This window comes from Daphnia pulicaria, chromosome 4, assembly GCF_021234035.1.
Source record: "Daphnia pulicaria isolate SC F1-1A chromosome 4, SC_F0-13Bv2, whole genome shotgun sequence".
NCBI lineage: Eukaryota > Metazoa > Arthropoda > Branchiopoda > Diplostraca > Daphniidae > Daphnia > Daphnia pulicaria.
In genome coordinates, this window is record NC_060916.1 from 10,950,059 (window position 1) to 10,969,783 (window position 19,725).

General features: G+C 38.6%; 1 protein-coding gene and 1 long non-coding RNA gene across 2 annotated transcripts; one reads left to right on the forward strand and one right to left on the reverse strand.

Moving 5' to 3' along the window:
- Positions 1 to 11,436: 11,436 nt before the first annotated feature.
- Positions 11,437 to 13,347, forward strand: LOC124337049 (O-glucosyltransferase rumi homolog). Its single transcript, XM_046791066.1, has 5 exons — positions 11,437 to 11,730; positions 11,844 to 12,015; positions 12,236 to 12,437; positions 12,506 to 12,784; positions 12,873 to 13,347. Exons 1-5 carry the CDS (start codon positions 11,556 to 11,558, stop codon positions 13,290 to 13,292), a joined length of 1,248 nt encoding a protein of 415 aa, XP_046647022.1. The 5' UTR covers positions 11,437 to 11,555; the 3' UTR covers positions 13,293 to 13,347.
- LOC124337464 lies at positions 13,221 to 14,896 on the reverse strand. Its single transcript, XR_006917392.1, has 2 exons — positions 14,569 to 14,896; positions 13,221 to 14,127 (listed from the first exon to the last, which is right to left on the reverse strand). It is a non-coding gene; the product is annotated as an uncharacterized LOC124337464 (long non-coding RNA).
- Between the last annotated feature and the right edge of the window lie 4,829 nt (positions 14,897 to 19,725).

A 19,725-nucleotide genomic window follows, 5' to 3' on the forward strand; every position in this document is an offset into this window, starting at 1 on the left:
TTTCTCCGGTAGCTCCGGTAGCTCAGGCAGCTCCGCTGAAAACTCTGCTATTCAGAATTTGATAAGAAATAATATTTATATGCATTTGAGTTTGTGAATCCCTCCCCTACAACGACGAAAAAATGGGATTCAATTCTTTGCATTTATCTGTTGGCAACTATCTGCTCACGACGCTGTCGCCTCATTGACTGAGATACAGGATCGCAGGCTGAATATACAGCAATGCCAATGTCAAATATGAATATAAAAACACGACTTTTAATAATCAATATATTTTTCTTCTGCAACGCTGCCTTAATAAGTTGTTCCATTCCAAATTCTGCAGTGTGTCTAAACATAGCCTACTTGATTGAACAGTTCAAGCCTAGAGCTTCCCCATCTCTCCCGTGCTTTCGTCTTTACGCAGTCTCCACCTCTTTTTAAGTGAAGTTCTTATCGAGATCAGCGCACTCTAGTGAAGGTGAAAACAACTTTAAAAAACCATGTCGGTTATTTTGAATTTTCCGACGCACTACGTACAGTATCTTGCATGGAAACTGGGACAACCGCTAGGTGGTTCTTACGAGTATCCTGTGTAGAACCCGTAGCGGCTGTCCAAGTTTCAATGTACAACAACAACTAACAGGTAGCTTTTGCTTTTTTGGCACGGCGAACTATCGGGCAGTAGAGGAATAAAAAGCTTTCCCGTGATTGGACTTGAATACTAATCTAATGCGTAATATATTCTCCGAACGTTGTATTTCTTTGTTTCACCTATTCTCCATTTCACCTTATATTTTCTAAGTAGTAAGAAGCAATAAAATTCCCTGGTGAGTAAATGATGGATCTTCGTATATGTCAATATTCTTATCTTCATTAAAATCCGCTTATTTCACTTTTTCCCCTCTGACTTGGGCTATTCGTGATGGGAGAAACCCTGACGTGCCTTCCACTTGGGCCTGCAGTGTTGATAGATACGCGGGTGTTCCTTCCACTTGGGCCCAAAGTGTTGTTAGAAACACTGGTGATCATTTCAGTCGGACCAGCAGTATTGGTAGATACACTGACGTTCTTTTACTTCTGACAGCATTGTTGATAAATTCCGTGCTTTTTTTAACACTTCTCCTTAAAAAAATAAGAGACCAATTTAATCGTTCCGGATGAAAATCTTTCTGACTTGTATTTATCTGACCAGCTATATAGTAATATATAAGGTAGATAATTCAATTAATAAGGCTAATTTAAATAGTTCCTGTAGTTTACCCAAAATGCTGGAATACCTGGGTAGGAAATTAACAGTGTGTGTTGATGGATTCACGCTAGCTCGGTAAATGAATTTCGCGCCAAAAACCACTAGGTGAAAATGTCTGCTAAAGCTAAAGAATATTCTTCTGCTAATAGCAATATTAATTTAGATCTCAAACGATTTCACAAATACCGGTTTATGTGGGAAAACAGATGCCAAACCTAAATTTGTGTACTCTTCAATTATATTGCCATTGGCTATCCCACCAGATGGTGAGGGATCTGGCGTTCAACTCAATTGCCTTGAGAAAAGGGGTGTATTCCCATAGAAGTTTTTACCGTTTTTTCGCCAAGCGAATAGACGATTGTCCCCTCGTTGTCCCATGAGGCTGTATAAGAGTGCAAACTCCTTTACTCCTTGGCATGTGCAACGATATGGGAATGTACCACTATTAGCAGATGATATGACTATCAAAGTTTATTCATAAAATGAAGTATCTTTTTTTTCTGGCCTCTATGACAAATAGCTTTGTGAAATGCTTCGAGTATCCTAGTTGCTAAAGGCCATTTGGTTAGATTTTCTTTACTAACTATCAACTTAATTTTTGTGTTGTGCTTCTTAGACACAACGTTCGTTTATCAGAAATCTTTATAACCATTTCTGTATCGATTATTTAAAAAAAACTTGCCTTTGCCGTTCAAAATTTAGGTTGATCAGCGCAAAATGTGCCCCGACGCTTAGGGAAAATTAGACAATTTTGCCGTTGTCGTAACAATTATTGAATTCCTTTTCAAGCTAAATTCTTGAATACTTTTTATCTTTCAAAACATAATTTCACTAAATTCAAGTTTCAATTAAACACAACCAACATTTAAAGTAATTCATTGGGTAAAACAAAACAGAAATTGCTTAACTAATGCGCTGTATGTTTAGCCAACGCTGTATGTTTTTTGTCTAAATTCTTCTTTCAAAAATCAATAGTCGCCCTACTACATTGGCTTCTAGAGACAGGTCTCCGAGGTTCAACCACGTACGTTAGTCAGGATGAATTTAGTGGCTAAGAGGTGAATGCATGCTGATGCATGCTTGAGTTTAAGTTAAATCAACAGTGCGTATAAGAGATAAGTTAATAGCGCATAATTTCCCATGATCAATACTTTTCCAGAAGCTTCACTCAGTTTCAGATCAGGGACTCTGGATCGATGTCACTCATTGTCTATAGATACAAAGTACAATTTTTTAGTATCCAGTTCATCTTTTTTTTTAAATGGGGACATTACTTCCAACTTTTTATTCGTGTGTTGAATGCTATTTTTCATACGGAGGCTTTTTTATGTGAGGCACCCCAAAAATACAGGCACGGCCCTTGAAGGCTACGATGAGATTGGTCGATTTGCGTTAATTTCAAATAGCATCTTCACTAGAATCTCTGGTTTGTGCAAAAAAATTATTAGAAAATTAGTCTTTTGTTTAAGTATGCGAAAAGACTTACATAGTTACATTCAACGACGAAAAGGGATTTGGTGATCGAGCTAAGTTGCAGGACAAGACCGATTTAATTCCCTGAGAGATCAACACTAATCAAATTCGAATTATGTAGGCGTGCAGGATTACATACTAAGAACAGTGCTGCCAATAATTCCGTTTTAAAACGAAAACATATCATATTATGCAACCCAAAGCAAACGCAATAATCCGCCTGTTTTCCTTTTTGCTCCTCCATCCTCCAGCTTTCGACTGGTGGAATGATAGTTGTTTATCGGAACCCAGTAGAACGCTAACAGTCTTGGGTTTAAAAAAAAATGGCCTGGATGGCCATTACTCTCAGGTAAAATTCTAAATTGACCATGTCGGTATCAATATGAGATTTGGTACGGTGGTTGTGAGCTTTATCCTGAATTTTGTCTTGCTGATAAATGTCCAGTTTTCTTTTCATGAAGCGACGAAAATGCTTGCCAAATAAAAAAAAAATCCTTATCGATTTTTCCGATGAGGGAATCAATTGTTGAGCCTTAGATAATAATACTTTGGGCTTGTTTCAAAACGTTCGGTCAAAATTTGACACTGCGGAATTCCGATAAAGTCTTGATTTTCGTCTTTCAGAGTTTCGGATACCCGACTAACTAGGGCTTCGGTGAATTTTCTAACGTTTTCTTTATGCTGAAGCGTGTTTAATTTGGTACTGCAGTATTTAGAAAGAGATCTTTGTTTGATGTCCCATGGAATTACAGTAGGAAGAATTTGCTGCTTATTTCACTGGCTGTGCTGGTTCCATGACTGGCTCAGAAGCCAGATTTTCACCGGTTGGTGTTTCAAAAAATTTTATTTTCAGATATAGTTGCAGATACTGGATATGATCCTGTGAGACATCCAAACTGCGCCAAAGTAAAAGAAGCATTACAAGCTCCAGTGATGGATTGGGATTGGAGACGGTGAGGAAGACATTTTGTCCGAAATATTAAAAAAAAACATTAAATTGATGATGAAAATCCAAAGGGCGGGGATTTAACAGTGTGTGTTGACTACGGCTGTAGTCCAGGACGTGAACGCCCGGACAGATCACGGAACAAGGGGGAAATTCCCGTTAAGAGGCTCCCCTTTAAAAAATGTGTTCCTTTAGGATGATTCTAAGGTTCACATGAATCCCTACATGTGTAACGAATCTCGAGATAAATACGACATTTATTAGTGTCGTTCTTCCGTTCAGTAATATATTTGGTGGGTTTCACAGTGCTGACACAGTGCCGCAGAGGTGATATTAAAACTTTTTTTAAACTATCGTGCTATTAGCCAATACCTCTATAAGACACAAAAATGTAAACAACAATACAAAATAATGGACTCTTTAAACAATTGACAAGCGAAACCACGAAATAAATTGCCTCTATATAAGTTTTCATTTTGAAAATAATTGACTGCTGGCCACTAGAAATATTAATGGTTTGAGGTAAAGCAGTGACTGACAAACAATTTAAATTCGTAAAATGGTCGCACGAGAATTCAACAGCAGAAAGCAATTTTTTTTGTTCTATCAAAGTTAAAAATGTTTTAACCATACGACTCCTTTATACCCCTTACACTCATACCCCTTACAACTGTCAATGTGGGACTTGCTTTTCATGTTGTTTAACAAGACTGCTACACTGGTCATCTGGCTAAAAGAAGAAAGGGTTACTTACTTACTTACAAAGTAAAAGTCGCGCCTACGAATCATTAACCGAACATTTTTTCTCCAGTGAAAAAGTAAATGTGTTATAAATAAAGATAACAATGCTAAAGCTCCCCAAAAAAGAATTAAGTATTTTTTATAATAGTATTATTTTCTTTAATTCGTGTCTTTAGCTCTCTAACAATTATTTTTATTTAAAAAAGAAAAAGGAAAGCAAGTGGCTCGATCTCCAAATTCTCCCTTAATCTCTCCTCCAAATCCAACGAAACCAATTTGCAGATTCTCTAATGGTTTCCATCATGCAAATAAGTTTTACGATTCGGAAAAAAAATAATTTTCTAAAACTAATTTTAAAAATATGGATATGTAACCATTTATTATTTCAGAACTATATCATAATAATAAAAAAACGGCTTGCAACAATGAAATATACGTTCTATGCCTATGAATACATTTTCTTGCATAAACCCCTAACCAAAAAAGAAACAAATAAATGAAAAACAGGGGATATTTTTCAATTAAATACAATATGCCTCTATATTAAATGGTTCAGTTCGAGTTACAAAAATTTCGACTAGCCCGTTAAAGAACCAAAACTGTTTGCGAATCATCTTATTCTGCAAATTCCACAAAGATTCGGTTCAGTTTGGCTTCAGTAAAAACTGCATCGTTGGCAGCCTTAAACCTGCAAATTGGCTCTAGCAAAAGTAGCTTTACGCATCAGTCAATGGAAGCAACTACATAAAAGACAAATTTTTCAACTTGGTCCGTTCACATATTAACGTCAATCTTCAAAGCTGATGGAAAGTTTATGTAAGAGTAAAACCTCCCCCACTCGTTTAGGAAAGAGAAGTACTTGCACCAGCCCCTGCAACAATCCGTTTGCTAATAATAAAAGTTATGAAATTTCTTCTCATAAACTGTTATGATTTTCCGAATCACGCCAACTCCATGAATGAATTACTCGTAAACCCTACCATTCAAACTCATCAGACTTGCCATTTCGTGGTTCGCTTGCCCTTCTAAGTCAAAGCTAACCAAACGTCTTCAAAAATCTTAAAAAGTTGGAATTTGCTTTGACATCGAAAAAAATTGCGTGAAAAAATTGGTATAGACCCATATTATTTATTCCTTCCAATGAAGTCACAAATGAAAACCCTCATTCCGTAAAACCCCGTGGAGGAAAACCTCTCTCTGTACGACGACTACCATACAGTACTATCCTTTTTTCCTATGGTAAATTCGGTAGTTAGTATATAATTGATCCCGGACTAATAAAGAATAGCATTTATTTATTCTTTTGATTTCATTTGAAATTTTTCGCCCTTTACCAACTCACGGAAAAAAAAGACTTTTGCCATGAAAGTCTGTCACGACCAATTTAGGTAATAATTAAGATAATTAAAAATTGTTGCAGAAACCTAGGCGGATGTTTCAAAATTTGTCCAGTCTATAAAAGAAAAATAAACGATTTACAATGTCATCAAATTTAAAGGATTGTTGGGCAGTGGCCTACAGTGACACGAAATCTCCAATATAATCTTAACGCCATTCAATAGAACTTGTCAAGCCGATTCGAATGACATAAGGGAAAGTTTGTGCAAAATAACGCATCTCTGAGTGAATCGACTTTAAAGTTTTGGGTTTACCGGGCTACTGTAGCGTCATTAGCCGCCACTTAACCCACCCCTGAACCCACAGTCTCGTCCCTTGAGGTTACTTCTAGTAAAGGGTTGCTGTATTTCAGATTTGAGACAAGGTTGTTTTTCCCTGATTTTCTTTTCCCGTAATGATTTTATTTTCGGCTTCACAAGGCAAAATAGTTCTGAAAAAATTTGGAACAAGTCTGTAATACAGACTATTGCCAAATCTATAAGAATTGGAATCATGTAAGGATGATCTAGTTCTTGGGCGGGTGACTTTCGGCAGTGAATGTTGGTAATTTTTTACTTCCAACAGCGTTGGGGTTCTACGAATCTTTCAGAGAAGTCTTCCAAAAAATACAAGAAATAGACGTGGAAGATGTAGTCAAGCAGAGTATGACGGCCCAAGTAAGTCATAATTCAAATACGGGAAGATGTCAAAGTCACCAAGAAGGTCATCGAACTTAAACCGCCAGCAGTGGCTATCTTCTTTGAAGTAAAAAGAAGCTGACGAAGCAGAATGGCGCAGGGAGAAGGACAACGTGGAAAACATATTTATAAATATCCTCCAACATTGAAGTGAAGCAGCAATCTAAAAATGTACAGCAGTATTACAGTGATGCATTGCCACCAAATCATCAGCCATTTCAGCACCCACCGACCCTGGAGTTTTCAACCCACTGCCAGAAGCTCCTCAAACAAAACCGCTCATGTCAACCCCTGCAACAACGTTTCAGCTAGCAGCAGTATCCATTTCATACCCGACTCTACTAGTCGTGCGTCTCTTGCGACAAAATGCTTTAGTTTTCTAAACATTTATTTATCGCAGTCGAAATGAAATATCCAGACAGAAGGAATTGAGACACCAGTCTCCATCACTCGACTAGAAAAAGAAATATCATCCTCGGTTTCTCAGGACTGGCCAGAAGGATATCAAGACAAAAAAGGTATGAAAATGAAAAAATCAAAGCATATAATTTTTGTTTTCAGATTAAGAAAACTTCGGTAAACCGGATTGAGAAGAAGAAATAACTTCATCTTTCGTGGCGAGTTGCTACAGCAACATAACCGTCAACTTATTCCAGCCATGTGAAATCCCGAAGGTGAAGGTAATTGTTATCACCATTCTCCGCCAAAAACTGGAGTATCAGTCTCAGATATCGCAGTCGAATCCAACAGAGAAAAAGTATGAGCTAAATCCATTATGCCACTTATTTTAGTGTAGAGTGGTCAAGAGACTTTTTAGGTTCACCCGAATTTTTAGTGAAGCCCTTCGGCGTGGAAAAATCATAAATGAATAGCGAATGTCGATCAAAGTGGTATCTCTATCTTTATTGTATTATACGTATCGTGTTTTCTACTCAAATGTATGTATCGCGTATAAGTAGAAAAACTGCTCTTTAGTATATCAAGATTCTTAACAACAACTGATACATGTGATTATTCTCACCTTTACTCCTTGCTTTGACTGTACTGTCATTTAACAAAAAAAAAGAAAAAAAAAGGTTTAAAAATTAAGAGTTGTGTTTCGATTAGGTTTTGATCTCTCAATTTTGGAATACTAAAAATTTCACAATTTTAATGGCGCGGATGCAGTGGAGACCAAAATTATCTAGAGCTACTTTGGCAATGAAAACCTGCTTTGCAAACTTACTCATCAAGAAACTTCAGCGAATCTAAAAAAAACTTTCCGTACACTCATTCATCAAATCTTGCCAATCACGCAGAAGCTTCGTACTGCCCAGATCCAAAAATATTCAGCATCTGCTCTTTCTTTCTTGGGATAGCAACTTCAAGAAACATTTCTGGATATTTTGAATCAGATTGAGTGAGTTTCAAAGTGTTTTGCAAGGTACTGTAACATAAACATAATCAGAAATTTAATATGCTCAGCAATTTAACATGCTCGGCAATTTAATACAACATACATCCCATTCTATTACACAAGATTACTCATGATACCTTGTTGACGGGGACACACAGACGAAGAAAGCTAGCAGCAGACTTGACAAAACAGAAGAAAAACTCAGCTGTGATGGTAAACAACATCCCATCTGACGGGTGTGGGTTTGCCGCTCAACAATCTCTCTCAAAACCAACAATTGTGAGAAGTCTTTTCTCCCTCGCCCCTTAAGACACCAGTCAGAAATTTGGATGTGGGACTAAAAATTTTGCGAATCGCGCATTTTGTAACCGATAAAAAACCCAACCTGCACCACTTGTTTCTCCGGAAGAAATGTGGAAGCCATGGATAAAGATAGAAGTAAGTTTCAAATATTGATACCTGTATTTAATTAAAATTTTAAAAATGTTTTTTTTTTATTATTTCCAACCCCCTCCGTAGGGGCCCAGATGCTTGTATTGTCTTTTTTTGTCGGAACTACGGTTGCCATCTTCAAAACTTTTGTGGAGGCAAATTGTGTGTTTGTTGGGTATTTCATTTTGTATTCGCCGTGTCAAACCAACTATATTTGAAGTAGTTTTGAAATTTTGTAATATTGAAAAATTGTAATGATTCACGCCTCTTCCATAATTTTGTTTTAATGTGTCAAATTCATCGAATGCAAAAGATTTTGGAGAACTTTTGACACTGAATCCGTCAGCACTGGGGTTATTGAAGGGCGGGCGCGCCATAGAAGGTGGTTTGATTTAATTTATTAAATTAAAAATTATTGTGCCAATTATTGTGGATTGATTTTGCCGTGCCTGCGGCTATAAAAATTTTGAAAGGCGTTCGCGTTTCTGGATTTGCTATACTCCACGTCACTGATTTCCTCCCGCTGATTCGCACCAAATGGAGTGAGAGCCCATAAGTAATTTTGTCATTTTTATTTAATTCATTCATTTAAATTTTTAACCGAGCTCTTTATTTTTTCAGGCCCTCCCCCCTATATGAGACACATGCAAGACTCCATAAAAAAATTCTTCTTCCGCCGATATCGTTCTGAATTGTTCGTTATCCTTGATTTTAGAGTCGGTTCCCAGCTAAAAAAGAACTTCAGTTTAACTGTAGTTTAACTATAGTTTCCATTACTAGAGTAATTTGGCCGCAAAACTATAGTTTTTTTAGTTCAAATAACTGTAGTTTTTCTTCAATAAAAAATGCAGTTTTATTACTATCATTGTTAAAAGACTGATTGAAGGGATGCTGTTTAGAAACCATCTAATCACCTATGTTTTGGTTTTCTCTACCCCTTTCTTGTTTCATCAGCTGTCAGTTTCCCTTGTTTCTAAACAGCATCCCTTCTATTACTGCCTCGAACGTCGACATTTCAAACTTAAATTTCTACATTAGGACTTAGAGAATATCTTTCCATGATAATTTTAAAATATCGTCCCATAAATAAACTTACTTTTTGTTAAGTACATTTACAAACATAACTCTCTAACTATTAAAAATAAATGTTCCAAATTCCCTTACATGTAAATGTGCCATAAGAGCTCTGAAACCGGGAGAAACGACGGTGGCTCCGTAGTGGCCTGCCTCAGCATACGTTTCAGTTTCATTGTATGGCGTGACTCCACCATTCTTCTCATCCACCATGGTAAAACTACAGTTTTACAAGGATAAACTACAGTAAAATAAATATAGTAATGGAAAACTAAAGTAAAATGTAGAATAACTACATTTTTTGCAAAATACTGCAGTTTTCGGCAAAATACTGCAGTTCTTTTTCAGCTGGGTTGGACTCTCTCAATACGCAAGTAAGATGTTCATCATCTACTGGTAAGGCCATTTTTTAAACAAACTTTTGTTGTGAAAATTGGTTCAAATCCAAAACCAGCCTCTTCAAAAACCGTTTTCCCCTGTTGAGAAAAACCACCACAGGGGATTTCGAACAAAGACTAGAAGGGAGGAGCTCGACGGTTTTTGAAGAGGTCGGTTTTGGATTTGAAGGGGTGGGGAAACGATATTTTAACGAAACGAACGATATTTTAAAAATAGTGTTACTCACTAATGCAAAACACTTGGGAAAATATGCAAAATTGAGGCCTAGAATATCGGTTATAACTTCTAAACGAATGTCCCCTTTTAAAAAATACGAATATTAGTGATAGAATGATTATTTAGCTATTGAATGAACCCAAGGGGAGATTTCTATGTGCTAAGATGTAATGGAAATAATGTTTAAAAAAAAATAAAAATAAAAAAAAAATTTCCCATAAGCCGCTGTGTAAAAAAAAAACAGAAACACTTTTTAGCGCTGAAAAAAAGGGTATCGGTGGACGCGTGAGGAAAGTGCGGAGTCCCGAGTGCAGGGTGCGGCGTGTAGGTTGGTGGGTAAAATGCAGGTCCATATGCCGCTCACAGAGAGTGCAGGTTAGGTTTTATGTCTTTAAAAAAAGCAACTCATGTATTTTTTTCGTCTGCTACGAGTGACTTGTGTATTCTGTGAAATATGAAATTATGAAAAGTTAGTATTCAGATTTAAACATCCACCAAATTACGCAGAATACCTTTCAATTAGATAATTTAAAATTTGGTGGATGTTTACATCTGAATACTAACTTTTCATCTTTCACAGAATACACAAGTCACTCGTAGCAGACGAAAAAATACATGAGTTGCTGCGTTGCCACGATGGCAACAAATGTCAAAAAAGATGTCGAACCATGGGCAGGGAGAGATGGTTTCCAGCATAGATAAAGAAGACTGGTTTCGCATGTCCTATCCTTTTAGCCCTATCCCTACTGACCCCGAGTTTCTGTTTTGCTTGTCCTGCCCCTTGCGGATAAACTGCTGTACTGCACCGTGGCTACCAAGGGTGTTGCAGACGAAAGTTGTTTTCCTTCTGTCTTGGTAAAATTCTTTGCCGGCGTTTAAAAGTTCTAGGTAATTTTTTCATACAAATTTTTACTTAAAAGTAATTTTGTATTAAATTTTGACGTTTGCCAATTGCAAAAGCAGAGAAATCAATTGAATGATTGCAATGGAATAGATTTAAGCAGAGTGTAGAGAACAAAACGTACACTAGAGGGCAGGACAAGCAAAACAGAATCGGGAAAATCGGAGGAAGGGTAGCAAGAATTCTGGCGACAGTTGGCCATGTTAATTTTCTTATGGACAGCATCAACCAGTGGTCTTTGTCTATGGTTTCCAGTCTCCATGTTAAATTTCTCATAAGAGGTTGTCCGCTTTTTTTACTAAAAGGTCTCTCGGTATGTCCATATGCCGCGAGAGCCTAGATAGCGCCACCGTCGGAGAGACCTCCCTATGCCTCCATGTAAAAGTCGTTACTCGTTAGTAAAAAAGTAGCTTCCCGTCGAATCCCCTTATGGGAAATTTAACACTGTCATTGGGAACCACCTCTCCATACCCCTGGTCGAACAGCCCTGTATAATTTGTTTGGGGTTAACCACTTTGTTGGGCCCAATTTGACTAACTCTGCCATGGCTCTGCAGCTCTGCTGACTGCTCTAATTTTTGTAATTTTTTTTATAGATCCCTATCTGGCAACACTGCATAAGTAAAGAAATTATGACACTTCGACTGGACCTGGACAAAGATTTTCAAAACAATGGAATGCTTGTGTCAAATTGTTGTTGATTTTAAATTATGTTTGCAATTCTATATTGGCCTGTTGGTTTTCATATTCGGAGTGAAATGCACAGGCACAGTCGAAGAATTTGGATATTGCACCAAACTGAATGGCTGCAACCAAAATGAGGTGGAAGAAAATATGTACACTCAAGGTAAAATCGGTAAAATCACTGCTAATAATAGAATATTCTTTAAAAGGTTTTTTATTGTTTTATCTTTATAAATCATTTCTTTTATTTTAATTTTTTACTTAACTTCCATACAGAAAATAATGAAAACTGGGTTGAGTTCAAAGGACATATATCCCAATCATTGTTAGACTATAAACCGTGTTTGTTCAAAAATTGTTCCTGCTTTACTAATCTTGTTATTGAAGACTTGAAGGCTTTTAAAGACGTTGGAATAACCAAGAGTATGTTGGATAAAGCAAAAGACAGGTCAGTTAATCCACTCATACATTCATAATTGTAAGGATATTGTTAATAATGTTAAAATACTCTAGCTATATTATACTTCATCTCTTTGTTGTTAGTCCAAAAATGTGTATTAATGGTTGAGTTACAATTGACCATGACACTTTCTCAATATTCAGCTGCTCCATTTATAATATGATTTTTTGAATACTAATAGTTAGCTTTTTCTTTTAAAAATATACAGGGGTACAAAATACCAAATCATTGGACAGAAGCTTTACAGGGAATCTTTCTGTTTATTTCCTTCAAGATGTGCAGGCATTGAACACTTCATACTGAAAGTCATAAAGGAATTGCCTGATATGGAGTTGATTATTAATAACAGGGACTGGCCTCAAGTTAGTCGTCATTTTGGGGAAGTTTTGCCGATTCTTTCGTTCAGTAAGGTAACAACAGTAGACAAATTCAGTTTTTGATTGTAAATATTCTATAAACGTTTCATCTACTTTCACAGACAAAAGAATACTTGGACATAACATATCCTGCATGGACATTTTGGGAAGGAGGTCCTGCCATAAGTTTGTATCCTAGAGGCTTGGGGCGCTGGGACCAGCACAGAATCTCAATAGATAAAGTGGCTGCTACTTATCCCTGGAATGAAAAACAATCAAAGGCCTTTTTTAGAGGATCCAGGACCAGCTCTGAAAGAGATCCATTGATTTTACTTTCTAGAGGAAACCTGAACTTGGTCGATGCTCAGTATACGAAAAATCAGGCCTGGAAGTCAGACTCAGTATGTTGAGAATAATGTTTATTCAGGGTTTTTTCTACTTTTCTACATATAACTTTTGTTTTATTTGTATTTATTCCAAACTTTAAAGGATACTCTTGGTGCTCCGCCGGCTGAAGAAGTAAGTTTAGAAAGCCACTGCTCCTACAAATACTTGTTCAACTACAGGGGTGTGGCAGCAAGCTTCCGTTTCAAACATCTCTTCTTGTGCAAATCACTCGTATTTCACGTCGGTGACGAGTGGATTGAATTCTTCTATCCAGCGCTAAAACCATGGGTGCATTACATCCCCGTCTCGAGTGCCGCTACGCAGCGTGATTTAGCCCGGCTGATCCGCTTTGCCAAGGAGAACGACAGCCTAGTTTCTAAAATCGCCACCAGGGGGCATCAGCTGGTCTGGAATCATTTGAAACTGAGCGACGTCGAGTGCTATTGGAAGTTTTTACTGACCGAATACGCCAAACTTCTACGATTTAAGCCTCAATTAGATCGGCAACTCATTACCATTTGATCTGATTCTTTTATTTCCGTCCTCATTGTACAATACACTTAGTAATTAACTTGAACTAACGTCGTTTTTTTTTCTATATACGTGCAAGTTTTATTATGAACCATAGAACCCCAACTATTAAGATGTCTAACAAAAAGAGTTGCGTCAACCAACCACAATTCACGTAAGTTTGTTTTTTCCCTTAATTTGTGCTTTTTCGTCCTGAGACTCACAGAGTGTCGATCTAATTTGTGGCCTAGCTTTTCTTTCGTCTATTATTTGTGTGTCGTCTTTGTTCTTTTGTCGTGTCGTGTCGGCCCAGCGAAGACGTCGAGTTGCGTCAATCTACAAGCTGGTCGACGGACGGCGTGCCAACGATAGAGTCGTCCGTCTATGGAGTGGTCTGTGACTTTGGGAGTGTCATGTCGAGATAAAAACAAAAAACAATCGGGCATGAGGAGGAATAAGGAGAGAGAGAAAAAAAAGAGAAATGAAGAGGGGCCAAGATAAAAAAAAAAAAAAAAAAAAGACAAGAATAAGAAGTAGGGAAGGCTTATTATGTGAGCCGGAGGCATTGTCACTCCGATGAAGACGCACGGGCAATGAGAAAACGGGAAGACGACAAATCTTTAAAGCGTTCATAATAAGCGGCAGCAGTTTCCAGAGAAATCGAGCGCCCCAATCGCTTTTTCTCATCGACGTTTCAAGTTTCTTCTTCTTTTCGTTCTTGTTTTTCTTTTTTTCTTTTCCTTTTTTTTTTCCTTCTCCACGGCTCTCTCACGCTGTAACGTTTCTTTAGCCACCGACACGCACGCGCTCGCGCAACCATAATTGATTAGATCGTTGAGACCCACACCTGATAAAACGAAAAAGAAAAAGACAAATAAATATTGTATATAAAGAAGACTGGCTGCTGCCTGGCTGTGTATACGGCATACAAGATATAACAAACTCGAAAAGAAAAAGATGTTACGAGTTAAACCAAGCCAGATGCTTATTGAATTGATTGATCTCCTATCGTAACGATTGTTTTACGACTCTTTAAACAAGCATACTTTTATTTTCCGTTGGTGTTTTGCTTTATCCTGTTCAACTTTGCCATCATCTCTGATTCCTCCGATAGGTCAGAAATGCCTATACGCGCTTTTATCTCGGCGAGAGAAATGATCATATTGTGTTTTCTCTTCTGTTTAGTTTAATTCGATTTGTTTAAAAAATGATTTTGCTATGGAATTGGATTAGTTTGGAATTTTTTTTAAAAGAAAAAAAAAAGATGATGGGAAAGAAGAGGTGGTACCGGCCGTTTCTGTCATAGACAAAAATGTTCTGGCGCGCGATCCTTCGAACTCTTCTGACGGTCCGTTTCTGAAATATCCGGACAACGGGAAACGTGTTCGAGACAAAAGAGCTGGAGAAGAGCCGATGAAGAAGAGAGAGAGAGAGAGAGAGGCGTACGGCCACAACAGAGCCCACTTAGCGCTCGTGATAAAGAGGCGTAGACATCGTTATGAATTCTCTCTCCTCCACCTCCATACGTCAAAAGGTGGGATGTAACCCGGCGCTCCATTTTCTTCTTGTTTAGAAAGAGCAAAAAAAAAACAGAAAAGCGAAAACGAAAAAGAAAAAAAAAATAATAAATGAAATACTGAAGAGGGGAGAAACACACACACACAAAATGAAACCCGTCGCAACGAGATAGAGACCGTGCCGGCAAGTAGCACCTCCTTTTTATTCATCAAGTATCGCCTCGGGTCTACCTTCGGAATCGAAAATTTGAATATTAACGCATAAATGCGAAGAAGAATGTTCCTAAATTTCCCAAAGTTCGCCAACCGCTTTGGAACGATATCTCTTCTTTTAGCTGTTCATATATTGCCAAAGTTGGTCACCATTGTAATTGTGACAGAAGGTAGAACAATAAGTCTACCTACATGCGTTAGGGGGTCAACTGGGGTACAGATTCCCATGTAGTCGGACTCTTGAAACATTTTTTTTTTTATATTTTTACGATTATTTATGTTGCCCCTTTTTTCGCGAGTGAGCAGAGAGAGAGAGAGAGAGATGGAAGGAAAGAAATGGGGAAAGAGAGAGACTCATTGCAAGCTCTCAGACACAATTGACTAGGGCGCCGTGTCTGATTACCTGCATCTCTACTGCTGCTCATCTTCGAGCCCCGTCGCAAAGCCAGTCTGGAGCACGACATTATTCTTTTCTCCTCTAGTCTTGGGCCTGTCTTGAACCAAAAGACGGACTAAAGGTATACATAGATGAGGTCCGAAAGGTCGACTCTACCACTGCATCCTCGGAGATATTTACTGGGACCCATACGTGTGTGTGAAGCTGGGAAAGTACATACACAACACTATGTGCATGGTAGAAATGGACTACTCTTCTCTATATAGGCCTGTGCAGTCCTAATGGATTTCTTTCTCACTCTATTCCAAAAGGTTTCCTCTATATACCTACCATTTCTACGTGTATGTATGTATATACCTTTGCCTCTCTGCTGCCAGGCCAGGGTCCATGGGGATGGATTAGGCGCAGGCAATACTGGCGCCGGAGTGGTAACGAGCCGCAATTACAAGTAATTGGAAAAGAAAAGAAAAGAAAAAAAGGGAAAACTGTGTGAGAGTCTGAGAGAGAGAAGCGAAAATTTCTGAACACACACACACACACACATACATATATCCACATGATCAAGAAGACCCCGAGAGAACCAAAACCGAAAGTTATAATAGCAACAAAGCATAATCAATATTTCATTAGCATATAGCCTGATTGGAACCGCGTAACTAGTGGGATCCAAAAAGGGCTGGAAAGCGGAAAAAACAAATCGTCCAGTCAAATTAAGAACAAAATTTTCAGAAAAACAAACATGGAGAACAAAATAAAACAGGTGGAGAAATGTCACTTTTATAGTAAAAACAAACAAAAAACGGGCAATTACCAACAGTATAATGGGTCTCGTCTGTAAACCGGCACTTGTTTCGATTGCGTCAAACGTGTGAAATTCAGTTTGAATAATTTTAAAAAAAATCGAGAACGTGGCCGAGTTAGACGAGAGATGGAGCCCGAAGTGGTTTTTCTGTAAAGGAGGAAAATATCAAGGGAATAATAATTCAAAAAAAAAAGGGCAAACAAAACAAAGAAGGACAAACCAAAAAAAACAAGGACGAAGAAGAAAACAAAAACTAGTTCCGGTTGGTTGTCTTTCGCTCAAAAAGATAATGAGGGCGGGTTCCACGACTGTTTCACCTCTCCTATCTCTCTTTGCGTGACATTTTCTGTCTCCTGTTTTCGCCCATTAGGAGTCCAAGAGCAGAAAGGCTATATCGCCACACACTCACTTAGCCTTATAGATATACTTATATATTTTTCCCCCTCTATATACCAGAGTGTGAGTGTGCATGCGTGTTGTGCACGCCATTTTTTCGTGTTTCTCTTTCGCTCGTCATCTTTTATATTCTTTCTTCTTCTTCTTTTTCCCCCCTGATGTTTTTCATTGATTTTTCTTTCTTTTCTTTTTTGTTTTTTGTTTTTTGTTTTCTGATGCTCAACGTTTCCTTTTGAGTTTTGACCTGAACTGTTGCAAAGCCAGTGGCACGGAATAGCCCAAGTTGCTGTCTGGGTTTGGCTTGTCAAGGCTGCTGGACCGTACGTTGAGAAAAAAGACACTTTTCATTCTCTTTCGCTCGCTCTTTGCGCTGGTTCATTAAGGGAAAAACAGGAAACGAAATAGTCGACCAGACAGGTTCCAGGTTCCCTCTTCTCCCTCTTGGAGCCTTGGTCTCTGAATTTTCCTGTTGTTTGTTTTCACAAGTCAAAAAGAAGATGACTGCGGAATATAGTCTATATTTTTTTTTTGGCCGTGCCAAAACAGTGCCACTTATACAAGAGTGGACGCTGTAGGCGACCAGGTGACTCTCCGGTCGACACTCTAGCGCAAAAAAAGGTACGTTGGTCCAGCGCCCTATAGGTATATAATATTAATATAATATATAGGGATAGAGCTAGAGAGAAAACACTGGAAAGGAGAGAGAATTGCAAAGGAGCGTGTATTGCCAAAGTTTTTTTGGGGCGGTGAAGTCGGGCGCGCAGAATGTCGGGTTGACAGCCCAACGGAGCAGTTAAAATAATCATAAAAAGAAACAAACAAAAAAAAATTATACGACGCGCACATAGAGAGAAAGAGAGAGACTATATACCTCCTCGCTCCTCACTCTACGGTCTGCTATATATTCAAATGTGGGCAGAGAGAGAGAGAGAGGTGGTCTCTCTCATCTCTCGAACATATAACGAAGAAAACGAAAACGCGCGCACACAGCAACCTGTTTTCTATCCATTTTTCTGCTTTTATGCGCGCAAGCTTGTTGGCTTGTTTCATGGCGAAAGAAAAACATCAAAAAAGAGACATTTGCTTTGGCTTTCTTTTACCCCCAGAAAAACTGCTGTTGGCTGCTGCTGCTGTCTTTAAGGAGGAGGAAAAAAAAGAATACGGAGACAACATAACGGAGAGAAGGAAAGAAAAAAAAGAGAATTGACATCAGGCACAGCCAATGGCCTCAAGAGAATAGCGCTCGGCGATGGCACTATGGCGTGGAGAGTGCATATAATTCCTGTGCCCAGGTGAGATAAACATCTGAAAAAGAACGCAGAGCGAGAGAGAAGAACGACATCAGGGGGAGAAGAAAAAAAAAAGGGACAAAAAAATATAGAAAAAGACAGAAGGTATAGATGTCACGCTGCATATAGAGAGACGGTCGCACTGTGAATATACGCGCGTATAGGGCTCGGTCGCTGGTGTGTGTGGTCATGTGCAAGTTGCACGATGATCGATGATGGCCAAAGAGCTGGAGAATGTCGCCGGGTCTTCGAACTTGTTTCCGTGCTATAGCTTTTTTTTTTTCTTTTTTGTTTCTTATTTTCCTTTTCGTTATATCTAACGCTCTGATCCATAGCACGACATATCCTTCTCCTCTGACTGGGAGAGCCCAATTTTCTCCTCTCTCGTTATATTCCACACGTTCCCTGTTGTCTTTAAGAACTCCTCCACCCCATAATCCGCCTCTTCTTCTTCTTCTTCTTTTTTTACTCTCCTTTCAGTTTTCCAATCGTGATCGATGGGCTGGCGATGGCGCTCAGACAAGATTACTGCATGTCCAACTCGATGCATCTTCAGTTTTTTCTTCCTTTCCATTTTATTTTTTTTTTCGCCCGTTCCGAGTGGTTCTGGTTGATGATGCTGGCAAGGTGGACAGTTTTTGGACACCCGCGTTTCGGATTGGAGCATTGGAGAAGAGAGGAATCAAAAGTAACAAGGCAGCACTGCACACAATTGATGATGATGAAGAAGAACCCTGAAACAAAAAGATTGGAATGTTGTTTCCATCCACGTACAACTGTCCTCTCGTAGAAAGCATCGACAAGGCTATGTCTAAGATGTGAAATGTATACATAAAAGTTTGGCACCGGGAATTTCGAGTTTCCTTCAAAAGTGATTTGAACATTTTTCTTGTTTTTCTAGTTTTTTTTGGTTTTTTGGTTTTTGGTTTTTGATGCTGTGGTCAAGGCGTCAAGCCAATGGCCGTCTCATGGCAACTGAATAGAGCGCGATAGAGCGGTTATTGGGGACTGAGCTGGACAAGTGTTGCGTGCGCGTTTTGTGATGAGGAAAAAAACCAAAAAGAAAAGAAACAAGAAACGTGCCGGTCGTTTGAATAATGAACAGTCTCTGTTTTTCTTGACGGGGAGGAAAAAAGAAAAGGAACAGAACAGAACAGAAAGAAAAAAGAAAAAAAAAGTGAAGAACAATCCAACCGTATTATATGAGGACATTGTTCCCGCACAGTCCGCAGCACTAACAGCCCCTCGCCACAAACGGGCCAGCAAATAACCCCCCCCCCCTCTCATCTAGAAAAAAAAATGGGAAGAACAAGAAGAAGAAGAAGAGGAATTAAAATAAATGGACTCTCTGCGATGAGAGAATCGGTAGTGCTGGAAGGAGCGCTGTATAAAGACTATAGAGAAATGATAATAATAATAAAGAGCTTGTCGTGATTGTTATAAGAGCACGTTCCCGCGCGCCAGCAACACTTTTCGTTCGTGCGCGAGGGGTTGGTGTAAGAAAAAAATGAAAGAAGTGGATGAAACAGAAGAAAAAGAAGAAAAAAAAAACAATTGGAAAAGAGATAGAGACCGCGCGCTGTTGTATGTGTCTATACGGCAATCCCGCGCGCTAAAGAATGGACCGCAACTTTGCATATCATTACACCATCACCCGGTCGGGACGATAGCATTGGAGGGAGGGGAAAATAAAATAAAACAAAACCTCAAAAAATGAAAGAAAAAAGAGATTAAGCGAGTGGAAAAAAGAAGAAAAGCGAAAGATCATGGCGACGACGGTCAGCAGTTGGAAAATTTCTCTCTCTCCTCATCTTTTATCGAGATTTCGGTT

Bases quoted from the DNA above. Each gene is read 5' to 3' on its own strand.
- LOC124337049 (XM_046791066.1), top strand. From the start codon at position 11,556: ATGGAATGCTTGTGTCAAATTGTTGTTGATTTTAAATTATGTTTGCAA. The intron at 11,731-11,843 runs GTAAAATCGGTA...ACTTCCATACAG, and splicing joins AGAAAATATGTACACTCAAG to AAAATAATGAAAACTGGGTT. The intron at 12,016-12,235 runs GTCAGTTAATCC...AAAAATATACAG, and splicing joins TTGGATAAAGCAAAAGACAG to GGGTACAAAATACCAAATCA.